Below are 14,472 nucleotides of genomic sequence, written 5' to 3'. Positions count from 1 at the left end.
CCCCAAGGTCTGTGTTCGTGATTTGCGGGCTGCAGCACGGCCATGGGGCACACACATCCGTGTGCAGGAGGCCTAAGAGAAACATGACTGTGTTCCTCCGAAAAAGTGTCACACCTATTCACAGGTTGGGTGCGGTATTACATCTAATTCACGTCTCTGGAGCTGAGCTGCAGTACCAAGCACAACCAAAATAAATGTGTGGCACTGTTTCTGAGGAGCCACTTCATGCAAAGTTAGGAGCCAAATGACATTTTTTGGTGGCATCGACAAACATATATTAGTCACAATCTGGAGCCCTGTATTAAACTGAAAACTGTGTAAAGGGGGAAAAGTAATGTCTGCTGAAATGACTTCAGAATAATGTACAGTAATTTGGGTCTAAACAAGTATTGCCTTGAAAATACAAAAGCATTAACAGATATAAATACAGGTTCTGGCAAAAATCAAAAATTGACATCATTGTTAACATTAGGTAACTACTCTTGTGTGTGAAGAGAACTGAACATGAATGAACACAAGCTGCAGGGCCAATTTAAGAGTTAATATACTGCAGCTGTAATGACTGAAGTGTCCTGAGGTTTAGGAATGCCAGCTCCAAAACACATCCCTCGCTGTCTTTCTTACTCTGTTCATTCTCCTCCCCTCATACTCTCTCCTCTCTAGGTCTCCAGTCCAGGCTGTGACGTCAGTCTGAGGAAAAGGATAAAGGGAAGATCATTAGGCATCAGGAAGTTGGGCTGTTTCAGCTGCTGCCTGAAGGAGGCTATAATTGTAGGATTCTGGATCCGAGACATCATTTTTTATTTTTTTTATTTTTCTACACATCACTAAGTCTTCTCATAGGAAAGCAAAAATGCCACAGAATGTGGTCCTACCAGGACCTGCTCCTTGGGGATTCAGGTTGACTGGAGGCATAGATTTTAATCAGCCTCTTGTTATCTCTAGGGTAAGTAACATTTACAAAAAACAACAACCCTAACATGTATTATTTGTACACTATTGTCACTGTTGGTGGTCTGTAATGTGACTATAGGGGTGAAGAGGTTGTGGTTACACCTGGACCCTGGTGCCAATACTATACTAAAAATGGAATGTGATACTTGATAGGCCCTGCTTCAGTATTTAAAGGGAAAAACTAATATCCTTTGGTGTAGGTGCACATTTGTAACAGAAGAAAATGGGAATGATCTACACTAAATGGTGACTTGTGCACTGTAGTGATAACCTTTAGTACTTTTGTTTGGAAATCATGTATATTTTAGTGGCTAAGTTCAGTTTTTTTCTACAATTACTACAATCCATACAAATGCTTAACATTTTTGGCTAGGAGTGTGTGGCTATGATTGTATTAGATATGCTTTGCCTTTTTCATTACAGTACTAATGAACTGCTCAGATCGTACTGTCCATTTATAACTGTAAAGTGATATTCTAGCAGTCAACTAACACTCATCAGGGGTCTGACCGCTGTCCCCGTCCACCAGGATATGGAGCAGTAGCCCTGCATGCACATGACCACGCCAGGCAGCTCCATGGGATGTTTGTAAACGATGTTTTAAGTGAAATCATTTTTCTGATTTTTAATGATATAAAATGCTCTACATATATCACACAATTACACAATCATGGAAGTATACAAGAAGCATGTGATGTGTACTGCCAGCAGTCTGTGCCCATCAACATCTGCTCTCTCTAGACGAGCACAGCCACTGGAGTATTCATCCTCACCCCTGCAGGCCACTCATGGCTTTCCCTGTGTCCTTTTGCTTGTTTCCTTAGGGCTCAATCTTTTCCTGGCTCTGAAAGGGCCACCGCATACGGTCTCATCTGTCCCCAATTAACAGCATTTGCTCGAGATATACAGGGTGCCTTCTCTTATGGAAAAGTGCCTGAGCTATAGGTTCCTAGGTTGTCTAGTTCTCTGAAGGTGCACTATTGTATTGTTATGATCTCCTGTGCCTGACCCCTGCCTGATAACCATATTGACCTTGTGCCGCCTATCCAGACCAATTGCCACACTACTGTAACTGAAACTCTGCCTGTCCTGACCTCAGCTTGTCCATTGACCACACTTTTGCCTGTCCTCTTGGTGTCATGCACTGGTGTCTCTTGACCTGCCTGGGTCAGCATCTTCTGAATGGAGACTACACTTTGGAGAAACAGCTTGGTGTCCCCTGTAAAGAAGTCCAGACATGAGTGAAATCCAGGGCTCCACTTTGGCAAAGCCCTCAGTAACCCCAAGCCTATTCTGTTCTGAAGGCACAGTGGACCCACACCGGCCGCATTACAAATTACAATATCACTTTAAGACCAAACATGCACTGTGATACTGTAAAGTCTTCACTTCATGACAATGTAAGGTGCACTTAACAAGATAATGTAAAAAAAAACTGCCAAAAAGCAAGGGGCTGTATGAAAATCAGAACAGCAGGGACCAGAGCAACAATGTGGGAACAGCAGGATATTTACCCTTTAAGAATGTGGCCTGGTTTGGTACATAAAGGTAGTCAGTCTGTCCCTATCAAACTGTTTGTATAGACATATAGCTGTAGTTACGCTGTTTTTCTTGGGAGGCTCCATTTGCAAGTTATGATACTTGTTTCTTATATGCAAATTGGGTGTTTGGTGCAACGAGGGCCTTACTACTGCAATAAAGCTTCCTTTTGGGGGTCATATTCTTCTTCTCGCCTTTGTCACTATTTGGCCCTGTCAATTAAAGCAGCCAGGGCGGGGGTGGCCACAGAAAGGAGTGGATCTTGGGTGCAACAAGAGCAATAGTGATGCCTTCATTGCACCAAATAGTAATTTGAATATTAAGAAAAAGTATGATAACACAGGAACAGAGCCTCAGGTCAATAAAAGAAGAAAAGAGGGTTTTAATCAGGTGAACCACAACTATGTCTATGCAGGCAGCTGGATAAGGAGGTCGCTGGTGACAGATTTCTTTTAAGGCTATTTTCACACTCACGTTTGGTGCGGATCCGTCATGGATCTGCACAAACGCATCCGTTCAGAACGGATCCGTTTGTATCATCTTTAAGGCTACTTTCACACTAGCGTTCGGCTGTCCGCTCGTGAGCTCCGTTTGAAGGGGCTCACAAGCGGACCCGAACGTTTCCGTCCAGCCCTAATGCATTCTGAGTGGACGCGGAGCCGCTCAGAATGCATCAGTCTGGCGGCGTTCAGCCTCCGCTCCGCTCAGCAGGCGGACACCTGAACGCTGCTTGCAGCGTTCGGGTGTCCGCCTGGCCGTGCGGAGGCTGTGCGGATCCGTCCAGACTTACAATGTAAGTCAATGGGGACGGATCCGTTTGAAGATGACACACTATGGCTCAATCTTCAAACGGATCCGTCCACCATTGACTTTCAATGTAAAGGATCCGCTCAGGCTACTTTCACACTTAGAAAATTTTATACAATATAATGCAGACGGATACGTTCTGAACGGAGCCACCGTCTGCATTATATGAGCGGATCCGTTCAGAAAGGATCCGCTCTGAACGCTAGTGTGAAAGTAGCCTTACATAGCCAAAACGGATTCGTCTTGAACACTATTGAAGGTCTATGGGGGACGGATCTGTTTTCTATTGTGCCATATTGTTTCAGTGAAAACGGATCCGTCCGCATTGACTTACATTGTGTGTCAGGATGGATCCATTTGGCTCAGTTTCGCCAGATGGACACCAAAACGCTGTCCGCCTCCAAAGCGGAATGGAGACAGAACGGAGCCAAACTGATGCATTCTGAGCGGATCCTTTTCCAATCAGAATGCATTAGGGCAAAACAGCTTTTTTGGACCGCTTGAGAGAGCCCTGAACGGATCTCACAAACGGAAAGCCAAAACGCCAGTGTGAAAGTAGCCTAAGGATGCTGTGTTTTTTGCAATTGAAAATTATTTGTCCATCAACATAGATGTATGAGGCTTGTTTATTGAGGGATGAGTAATGGCTTAATTTAGGGTAAATCTAATTATTATCACCCTTTTGCGGTGACAGTGTAAAAAACATTGCAATCTCATAATTACATAAAAAAGGAGAGCCATCTCTGTAATGTCAGTGGCTTTCATGGACTCATATGGGCATGGCAGGGGCGGATTAAGTGCATGATAGGCCCGGGGTTGTCTAACCAACTTGCACCTCTCCATTTTAGTTTAGTCTTTTTTCTTGTATGAAGAGGCTGCGGTGCTTCAGGAGCACCACAGTCTCTTCCAAGGCCATATGACATCTCCAGAATAAAAAAAATACCCCAAATTGGCTCCTAAACAGAAAAATTTGGTTGCCAAATTTAAAATACATATAATTATAATAAAAAAGACTTGGAGGAGAATACAGCACCACATACCTCTTACATTCAAGGACATCTCCTGTCATGTAGACCTATTCTATTTCCACTTCTCTTCCGTTAGACCGCCATGACAAATTATTTTAGATGCATCTCGTCTTTACAGAGTTTGTTACAAAAACATGTTAGATTTCTCAATTTTTCCATCAACCTCCCCATCCTGGTGTCCCCACAGTGTCATCCTGCTGCCACCCCCAATACTGTGCCCGTTGTGCTCCGCAATGTCCCAGGTACTATACTGCTGAAAAAATAGCGACCCCAGTAGACATAATTGGGGTCATTTATCTAACTGATGTAAAGCAGAACTGGATTTCCCCCCAAAAAATGTCAAAAATGAAACATGGAATCCAATTGGTTGCTATGGACAACTAAGCCAGTTCTACTTTACACCAGTTTGATAAATTACCCCAAATGTCCTTATTACTTGTGCTCCACGTAATAATCCCTGTATAGTGTCCCCAAAATAATAGAATTGCCCCTACAGTGCCTCCTCTATAGCAAGGCCCCCACGCGGCCCCCATATAGTAATTTCCCCCACAAAGTAGTTTCCCCCCACATAGTAATCCCTCCCATAATAATTTGCCCCCACACAGTAACCCACCATAATATTTCCCCTCCACAAAGTAATTTGCCCCCATACTGCAATTTTCCCCCCCTGTACTGTCTCTTCACTTGTCCTTCTGTGTGTCCCCCAAAGTTGGCAAATAAAATAAAATAAAAACTAAAAGCTAAATACTCACCTATGTCCAGGCACGCACACTTCACTGTTCTGCGTCCCGGCACAGGAGCGCGCGCACCGGGATTTCACTACTGCATAGGCCTCAGGCTTACTAGGCCTGAAGCCTATGGCGTTGATCGGCAGCGGGGCATGTCCCGCCACAGTATGTGGGCGTTAAGGTCGGCGTTGGGGTCCCTATTGTAATCCACCACTGGGACATGGTTGGTCTGCAACATAACCCCAGAGTAGTACACGCATACATTGCTTTACTACCGCAATACTCCCCCTCCTCCGCTTGTTGGTTCTGGAGCGGGGCTCTCAAAGTTGGCTGCAAAATTAAGTAGATATCGCTTGCATGCAAGAAAAATATATGGAAAAAAAATGCCAAATACCAAATGTGTTTCGGAGTTCAACTCCTTACTCAGTGGCTTCAACTTCCATAGCTTCTACTTGAGAGCCTCCCTATTGAATGCAATTTTTACCATTTAAAGGGAGTCTTTCACGCCAATTGACCCTATTAACCTATTAACACACTTATGTCCACGGCATCCCCCCTATTAAAACTGTTCTTACCGTTAGTTCCCTGCTAGCATCATTCATCCAAAAAACACTTTTATTCCGTATGCAAATGAGGCTGTGAAGGTGCCCAGGGGCGGCCTTACAACGGCCGGTGCCCAGGCCCCTGGGTCATTTTCATACCAATTCACTCCCCCTCCTCCGCGTCTGCCCGCCCATCCGCCACGTCTGCCCACCCATGGTCTCTTCTCTATCTTTCCTCCTACTGTCCGTAATCCCGCGCATGTGCCGATGACCGCGATATCGGCGCGTGCGCATTGAATGACCACAGTCTGGCCGGGGCATCACAGTTTACTGTGCGCATGCGGCGGCACCGGCCTAACTTACGGTCTTGCCGTGATCACAGTAGGAGGAAAGATGGAGAAGAGACCATGGGCGGGCAGACGCGGCGGATGGGCGGGCAGACGCGGAGGATAGGCGGGCAGACGAGGAGGAGGGGGAGTGAATTGGTATGAAAATGACCCAGGGGCCTGGGCACCGGCCGTTGTAAGGCCGCCCCTGGGCACCGTCACAGCCTCATTTGCATACGGAATAAAAGTGTTTTTTGGACCAATGATGCTAGCAGGGAACTAACAGTAAGAACAGTTTTAATAGGGGGGATGCCGTGGATATAAGTGTGTTAATAGGGTCAATCGGCGTGAAAGACTCCCTTTAAATCATGTTATAAATCCATAATTTCGTGTAAATATGCATGGTTATTTAAGGCCTAAAACACAAGATGAAAATTCAAGCGTGAAACGAGTAAGACTGGCACCTAATAACAAACTGGAGATACACACAGAAAATGTAGTATGGTCACAATGATAATTAATCCTCAGATGTATTCAGCCTATATATTCAACCTATAAGCTTATGTATTTAGCCATTATGGTCCCTGATGTATATATGGGTTTTTATGCATAGTTAAACCTGAGATTTTAGGCTACCTTGTATTCCTCTACTATAAGATATATGCTGCCCGCTATCTTGTATAATATGTTACATCGCTATTTAGGATTTTTTTTATATAAAAAAAATAAATTAAATTATATTCCAGATATTTAGTACAGTATAATATAATCTTTTTAGGTTTTCTTGATGGCATACCCAGTCTCTGGAGGTATTCCGTATACCTGTATTGTCATCGATTTATCCTGACTTTTGAAATACTCTGTATACCTGTATTGCCATTTCATTTATCCGGATATATTCATAAAATATGTTCCACGGCATGATCATGCATTGGTACAGCAACATGCCATATTTTGCTGAATAAAATTGGTGATAAGTGCAGCAAAGGCTGGCCATACACATATGGTGTCTGTCAGTCACAAACTCAGTCAGTTGACAGCTATCACTCCAAATTTTCATATACACCTGCCTTCTCGACTTGGCCAAACAAGCAGGGGTTCTTAGTAGGCAAACTCGTCTGGCAGTGGCTTATCTCCCACAGAACAAAAGGATCGGGCAGTTGAAATCAGCCTGCTAGTTCTGTCCTCCGAAATCTGCTGTCGGTCAGGGGCCCCCATACAAACTAGATAGTTGCCCAATTCTACCGAAAATTGCAAGATTTGGCCGACATTCATCTAATGTGTATGGCCAGCTCCAGGTGCTTCTGCTGAAAGTATCAATATGGTCCCATGTGCCTTGTGTACACCAAATGAGTAAGCACTGGTATAACTTTACTTTCACTGTATAGTAAAATATTATTACAATAGGAAGGAACCAATTGTGAACATATGCCACTGAATGCCCTGAGCAGTGGCATACTTCGCAGCCTACTCCCAACATATAGCTTAGACCGAAAGGAAAAAAAGATGTGAAGAGTTAATGGGTGTGACCTCCTTTATAAAGGGCCCAGAAACAAACAGTTAAGACATGTGTTGCGCAAACAAGGATTGCAGTGTAGCATTGTAGCCGTAGAAATGAGTGTGGCCAAGGTAAACGTGTTGCGACCACCGATCATCTCTATGGCTGCAGTGCTACTCTGCGATCCTTGTTCGTGTCACACCTGTGGTGCCCAATTTAGCCATGTAGCCCTAAACTTAGTGCCTACCTTTACAGCAAAAAAAACAACTCACATTATCATCCATGGATGCATGACATCCTATAGCAGGAGTCAGGCAGCTTTTCATATTTATCAAGACTGGTATTTCATACACCCACCTTAAACTGAAGATCGTCAGCATGAAATGAGACAAACTCAAAGTCAAAAGCCTCTTAATAAATTTGGCACATCTAAATCTACTCCTGTTGTGATCTAGCGTAGATTTGCAGCACTTTTTTTTTGCCATTTTCTGGCTTTTATCACAGAATGCTGCCTACGCTCCCTCCCTCTGTAGCTTCACTACTTTCCCTCCCCGTTTTTCAGAAGCGGCAAGAGGAGTGAAAAGTTGCAAACTATTAGTACAGCATGAACAAACATTTACTACTTTTTTTTTACCATAAAACTGCCTAAATCAAATACTAAATTTCCTTCTGAAATAACATGAAATTAGCTGATTTCACTCACACAGCACTCAAATTACTTGGTTTATATCACAATTGCAGAGTTCTTCAAGTTAACGCTATAAACATATGGAAAGATGATTTTATTTTATTTTTTGTGGGACACTCTGCAATCTCTACCACTGAAGAGAAAGGCTCCCATGTTTAGAAAGGTCTGCTAAAAGTAATAAAGCTCAGGTACAATTTACAGTTCTAGAAGTGGAATGCTACAAGCCATCTTTGGTAACAACGCGGTTCATGAAAGCCAGGGAGGAAAACTTTATAGACACTGTTTAGAAGAATTACAGGGCATGTGCTGTTCATCAGAAACACGCTCATTCATGCTTTATGGCCACTGTGCATCTGTGCAAATTTTTCACGTGTTGATAAATAGTGTCTTCTTGTACCAGAGTTGTCAAAATTAAATTGAAAATATTATTAAAAACACCATTAACAATGCCAGACATTTGGCCAGAGTATTTTAGCCTAAAAAAATGTAACATAATACAAAAAACAACAAAAAGGCTGCTAACATTGTGTTTGATAAGAATCAATGTAATATCAGTATTAGGCCTCATGCACACGACAGGTTTTTTTCACAGTCCGCAAAAACGGGGTCCGTGGGTCTGTGATCCGTGACCGTTTTTTCGTCCGTGTGTCTTCCTTGATTTTTGGAGGATTCACGGACATGAAAAAAAAGTCGTTTTGGTGTCCGCCTGGCCGTGCGGAGCCAAACGGATCCGTCCTGAATTACAATGCAAGTCAATGGGGACGGATCCGTTTGATGTTGACACAATATGGTGCCATTTCAAACGGATCCGTCCCCATTGACTTTCAATGTAAAGTCTGGAGTTCTTTTATACCATCGGATTGGAGTTTTCTCCAATCCGATGGTATATTTTAACTTGAAGCGTCCCCATCACCATGGGAACGCCTCTATGTTAGAATATACTGTCGGATATGAGCTACTTCGTGAAACTCAGATCCGACAGTATATTCTAACACAGAGGCGTTGCCATGGTGATGGGGACGCTTCAGGTTAGAATACACTACAAACTTTGTACAAGACTGCCCCCTGCTGCCTGGCAGCACCCGATCTCTTACAGGGGGATATGATAGCACAATTAACCCCTTCAGGTGCGGCACCTAAAGGGGTTAATTGTACTATCATATTCCCCTGTAAGAGATCAGGGCTGCCAGGCAGCAGGGGGCAGACCCCCCCCCCTCCCCAGTTTGAATATCGTTGGTGGCACAGTGTGCGCCCCCCATCGGACCCCCCTTCCTCCCTCTGTTAGAAATCGTTGGTGGCACAGTGTGCGCCCACCATCACCCCCCCCCCCTCCCTCCCTCTATTGTAATAAATCGTTGGTGGCACAGTGTGCCCCCTCCCTCCCTCTATTGTATTAAATCGTTGGTGGCACAGTGTGCCAACCACCATCGGCCCCCCTCCCTCTATAGCAGTAACAACATTGGTGGCAGTGTGCGGCCTCCCATTCCCCCCCCCCCATCATTGGTGGCAGCGGAGTTCCGATCGGAGTCCCAGTTTAATCGCTGGGGCTCCGACCGGTAACCATGGCAACCAGGACGCTACTGCAGTCCTGGTTGCCATGGTTACTTAGCAATAGTACAACAGTAGAAGATTCATACTTACCTGCTTGCTGCTGCGATGTCTGTGAACGGCCGGGAGCTCCTCCTACTGGTAAGTGACAGGTCTGTGCGGCGCATTGCTAAAGAACTGTCACTTACCAGTAGGAGGAGCTCCCGGCCGTTCACAGACATCGCAGCAGCAAGCAGGTAAGTATGAATCTTCTACTGTTGTACTATTGTTAAGTAACCATGGCAACCATGGCTGCAGTAGCTTCCTGGTTGCCATGGTTACCGATCAGAGCCCCAGCGATTAAACTGGGACTCCGATCGGAACTCCGCTGCCACCAATGATGGGGGGGGGGAGGAATGGGAGGCCGTACACTGCCACCAATGTTGTTACTGCTATAGAGGGAGGGGGGTCGATGGTGGTTGGCACACTGTGCCACCAACGATTTATTACAATAGAGGGAGGGAGGGGGGGGCGATGGTGGGGGCACACTGTGCCACCAACGATTTATTACAATAGAGGGAGGGAGGGGGGGCGATGGTGGGGGCACACTGTGCCACCAACGATTTATTACAATAGAGGGAGGGAGGGAGCCCGATGGGGGGCGCACACTGTGCCACCAACGATATTCAAACTGGGGAGGGGGGAGAGGTCTGCCCCCTGCTGCCTGGCAGCCCTGATCTCTTACAGGGGAATATGATAGTACAATTAACCCCTTTAGGTGCCGCACCTGAAGGGGTTAATTGTGCTATCATATTCCCCTGTAAGAGATCGGGTGCTGCCAGGCAGCAGGGGGCAGTCCTGTACAAAGTTTGTAGTGTATTCTAACTAGAAGCGTCCCCATCACCATGGGAACGCTTCTGTGTTAGAATATACTGTCGGATCTGAGTTTTCACAAAGTGAAAACTCAGCTCTGAAAAAGCTTTTATGCAGACGGATCTTCGGATCCGTCTGTATGAAAGCAACCTACGGCCACGGATCACGGACACGGATGCCAATCTTGTGTGCATCCGTGTTCTTTCACGGACCCATTGACTTGAATGGGTCCGTGAACCGTTGTCCGTCAAAAAAATAGGACAGGATACACGGATCACGGCCTCGGCTGCAAAACGGTGCATTTTCCGATTTTTCCACGGACCCATTGAAAGTCAATGGGTCCGCGAAAAAAAACTGAAACCGGCACAACGGCCACGGATGCACACAACGGTCGTGTGCATGAGGCCTTAGTGGAAGTCTCAACCTCACTCCTAAAGGGCCCTTTAGGCTAAATGCACACAATCAGGATTGCGTGCAGATTTTCAGTGTGGATTTGCGTGCGGAAAATCCGCACCGTAGGGCATGCACATTGAAATTCTCAATGCACACGATGCTGATTTTTTCCGTGCAGATTTTAAAATCTGCAGCATGTCAATTTATTTTATTTTCCCTGACCGGATTTTCTTTATTCACTTTGTAAAATCTGCACCGAATCCGCATGCAACTCTGGACCAATTGATTTGCCTGCAAACTGCTGCGGATTTCAGTGCAGATCGTCCAGATTATTGGGAACATCCATTCCTGCGAACAGTTGTTCCCGATCATCTGGCCATCTAAATGTGCTGCCAATCACTTGATGACCAAGCAAAAAGCTCATTCATTGGGTAATCCTGTCTTTTGTGCAGGCACCACCCATCATAATTTCTGGGCAGCAAATCGTATGGTCTAAACAGCGATCTGCTGCCCAGAAACCATAATTCCTTCACTATAGCAATCCCTGTCCTCATACAGTGAAGGAGATCGCTGCATGTAAATGCACGGTCTCTTTCACTTAACAAGCAGCCGACTGTCGGGAAGGAGCGCCTTCTTCATGACAATCGGCGATCAGTTGGCCTGTCTAAATCCACCTTTACATTGGCCGAGAATCCGCCAGATAATAGCTAATGAGTGTTTATAGGAATGCTCATTGGCTATTATCTGGCAGGGTAAGGCTTCTTTCATACAGGCAAGTTTTTCACACTGCACTGAATCTGGACCCATTCATTTCTATGGGGCTGTGCACATGAGCAGTGATTTTTACGCATCACTTGTGCGTTGCGTGAAAATCGCAGCATGCTCTATATTGTGCGCTTTTCACGCAGCGCAGGCCCAATAGAAGTGAATGGGGCTTAGTGAAAATCGCAAGCATCCGCAAGCAAGTGCGGATGCGGTGCGATTTTTACGCATGGTTGCTAAGTGACGATCGGGATGGGGACCCGATCTTTATTATTCTCCCTTATAACATGGCTATGTGAAGAAGTTCGGGTCTGGGTACCAAACATGCGTTTTTTTCTCACGCGCGTGCAAAACGCACTAAAAAGATTTGCACTCACGTGGAAAAATCGTGAGTGCACACGCGACACCTGTGTGAAAGAGGCCTAAAAGTTCCGCCAGTTACCTGATGAATGAGCGAAATGCTTATTCATCGGGTAATGGATCATTTGGGCAGACACAAAAATCACTACACCTGTACGATGAAAACACACATTTTGTGTTGTTTTTTTTTCTCTGGGTTCAGCTGTTTAAGGCCTCATGCACACAACCGTTCAGTTTTTTTTTCAGTCCGCAAATTGCGGATCCGCAAAACACGGAAGCCGCCCGTGTGCCTTCCGCAATTTAGAAATGCCTATTCTTAGAAATGCCTATTCTTGTTTGCAAAACGGACAAGAATAGGACATGTTATATTTTTTTGCAGGGCGACCGAACGGAGCAACGGAAGCGTACAGCACACGGAGTGCTGTCCGCATCTTTTGCGGCCCCATTGAAGTGAATGGGTCCGCACCCGAGCCGCAAAAACTGCGGCTCGGATGCGGACCAGAATAACAATCGTGTGCATGAGGCCTAAGACTGGAGCATTGTGCAGTAAGTGTCAAACATTGTCACCAAACTTTATGCCTGACAGCAGAGTGTCCCTAAGTGTCATACAAACAGCTGGTAAACACAACAAGGAGATCCCTTGTTGATTGCTTACTTCTATTGGACATGATCAAATTGAGTGTCACAGGCCATGAGAGCTGAGCCAGCACTCGGCGATTTCGGAAGTCCCATAGCAGTGAAAGGAAGGTGGCTATGCATGTGTGGCCTGCTGTTCATTCACTTCAAGGTTCCATTCTGGAGATAGGAGAGGCTCCCAGAGGTTGGACCCCTATCTATCAGACATTTATGGCATATGCTGTTGATATGCCATAAATATCCCATTTGGGAATACCCCTTTAAGTACTGCAGCACTACAGCTAACTAGGATTACTAGAGCTCTGCCAGTGATATGCTGTAAATAGCTCAGAGATCTAGATCTGCTTACACCTTTCACTATGTAGATAGCATTTCATAAACAGGGCTGGCCACACAGCAGATCAAGTACACAGTTCTATCTGAAGCGGGGTGCCCTAATCCAAGGAACGAGGTGATATCATAGATCAGAATGTATGTATTCATGGGGCAGGCGGAGGTCCTATGTCCATGTGCACCTGCTGAGCAGCTGAAAGACGCTTCACATTATATCCATAGCGCCCTATGATGTAACTTGTTTACAAGTCTGGCTATACTGACAACAGAAACCAAAATATTTCTGCTTCTATGAATTATGTATCTTATAAAATGTAATAACAAGTTTGAGACTGATACAACAAGTTATTTAGGGTAACAATACATACAGATCAAAAATATGGTGATTTGTAAGTTTCCCACTTCACTAAAGGGAGTCTGTCACCTCCAAAATCAGTTCCAAAGTAAGCATACCGCCATTGAGGTTAGTTACCCTGAAACATAACCATACATCTCCTATGAAACCTGGTCCTCTAATCCTGAGAAATGTTTCGGTCTACATTTATACAAAATGGGTTTTTGTGGGGCTGCTCCAATTAACACTGCACATCACTCCCCCCTTGTTTGAATGACAGTCCCTGAGATTTCAAAACCACAAGCAATAACCTGTTTAAAGCCAGGTACATGCACATGACCATGTGTTTTGCGGTCCGCCCAAAAAAAAAAAAGAAGATGACATCCGTATGTTATCCGTTTTTTTTTTTTGCAAATACATTGTAACAATGCCTAAAAAGGACAAGAATAGGACATGTTCTATTTTATTGCAGCTACGGAACAGACAAAGTGATGCGGATAGCACATTGTGTGCTGTCTGCATTTTTTGTAGACCTATTGAAATGAATGGATCCGCATCCTATCCGCAAAAAAAACTGAATGGACACGGAAACAAAATACGTTCGTGTGCATGTAGCCTTAAACTGACCCCCTATTTGCCTCTATGGACGGCTGTGTGCCTTCAAGTGAAGTACCTATGGATTAAAGCATACCATTTATATACACTTTGGGGGAAATTTATCATCTCCCTTGTACAAGAAAAGTGGCCTTAAAAAGTCGCAAGCTGTGTGTTTGTGACTTTTTAAATGCCCCCCCCCCCCCAAAAAAAAAGGGCCTCTTTTTACGCTGCCATCGCCGCTTTTCCAAAAGGTTGGGAATTTATCCTATTTACACCAGTTTTCTGGTAATTGAGGGGACTCCTGGCTTGGCTTGCGCTGCACCTAATAAAGTGTGATTTTGTAATAAACTGCTGCAAGAAAACAAATGAGTGGCACAGCGCTGGAATCAGGCCTCTGTCACTACATTGATGAGAGTGCTAAACTGCTGACAGTAGGTAAAGCTGGGGAGAGCAGGAGAAACATACCTTTTGTGGAGATTTCTCATATTATAGGCTCATGCACACGACCGTTGGCAGTTTTGCGGGTGGCAAATTGTGGATTCCACAT

General features: G+C 45.0%; 1 protein-coding gene across 3 annotated transcripts in view; it reads left to right on the top strand.

The window, feature by feature from the left end:
- Positions 1-706: 706 nt before the first annotated feature.
- Positions 707-14,472, top strand: part of PDLIM3 (PDZ and LIM domain 3) — a 67,654-nt gene continuing 53,888 nt past the window's right edge. The window contains exon 1 of one of the 3 annotated variants that reach the window (XM_044297772.1): positions 707-946. In XM_044297772.1, the coding sequence (XP_044153707.1) occupies positions 854-946 (93 nt within the window). In that variant the 5' untranslated portion in view covers positions 707-853. The remainder of the gene's footprint in view (positions 947-14,472) is intronic. The other 2 variants (XM_044297782.1, XM_044297763.1) reach the window with 2 other exon arrangements.

Source organism: Bufo gargarizans, chromosome 1, assembly GCF_014858855.1.
Source record: "Bufo gargarizans isolate SCDJY-AF-19 chromosome 1, ASM1485885v1, whole genome shotgun sequence".
NCBI classification, from domain to species: domain Eukaryota; kingdom Metazoa; phylum Chordata; class Amphibia; order Anura; family Bufonidae; genus Bufo; species Bufo gargarizans.
The sequence above is the reverse complement of the archived record's forward strand: the minus strand, read 5'-3'. Positions and strand labels throughout refer to the sequence as shown.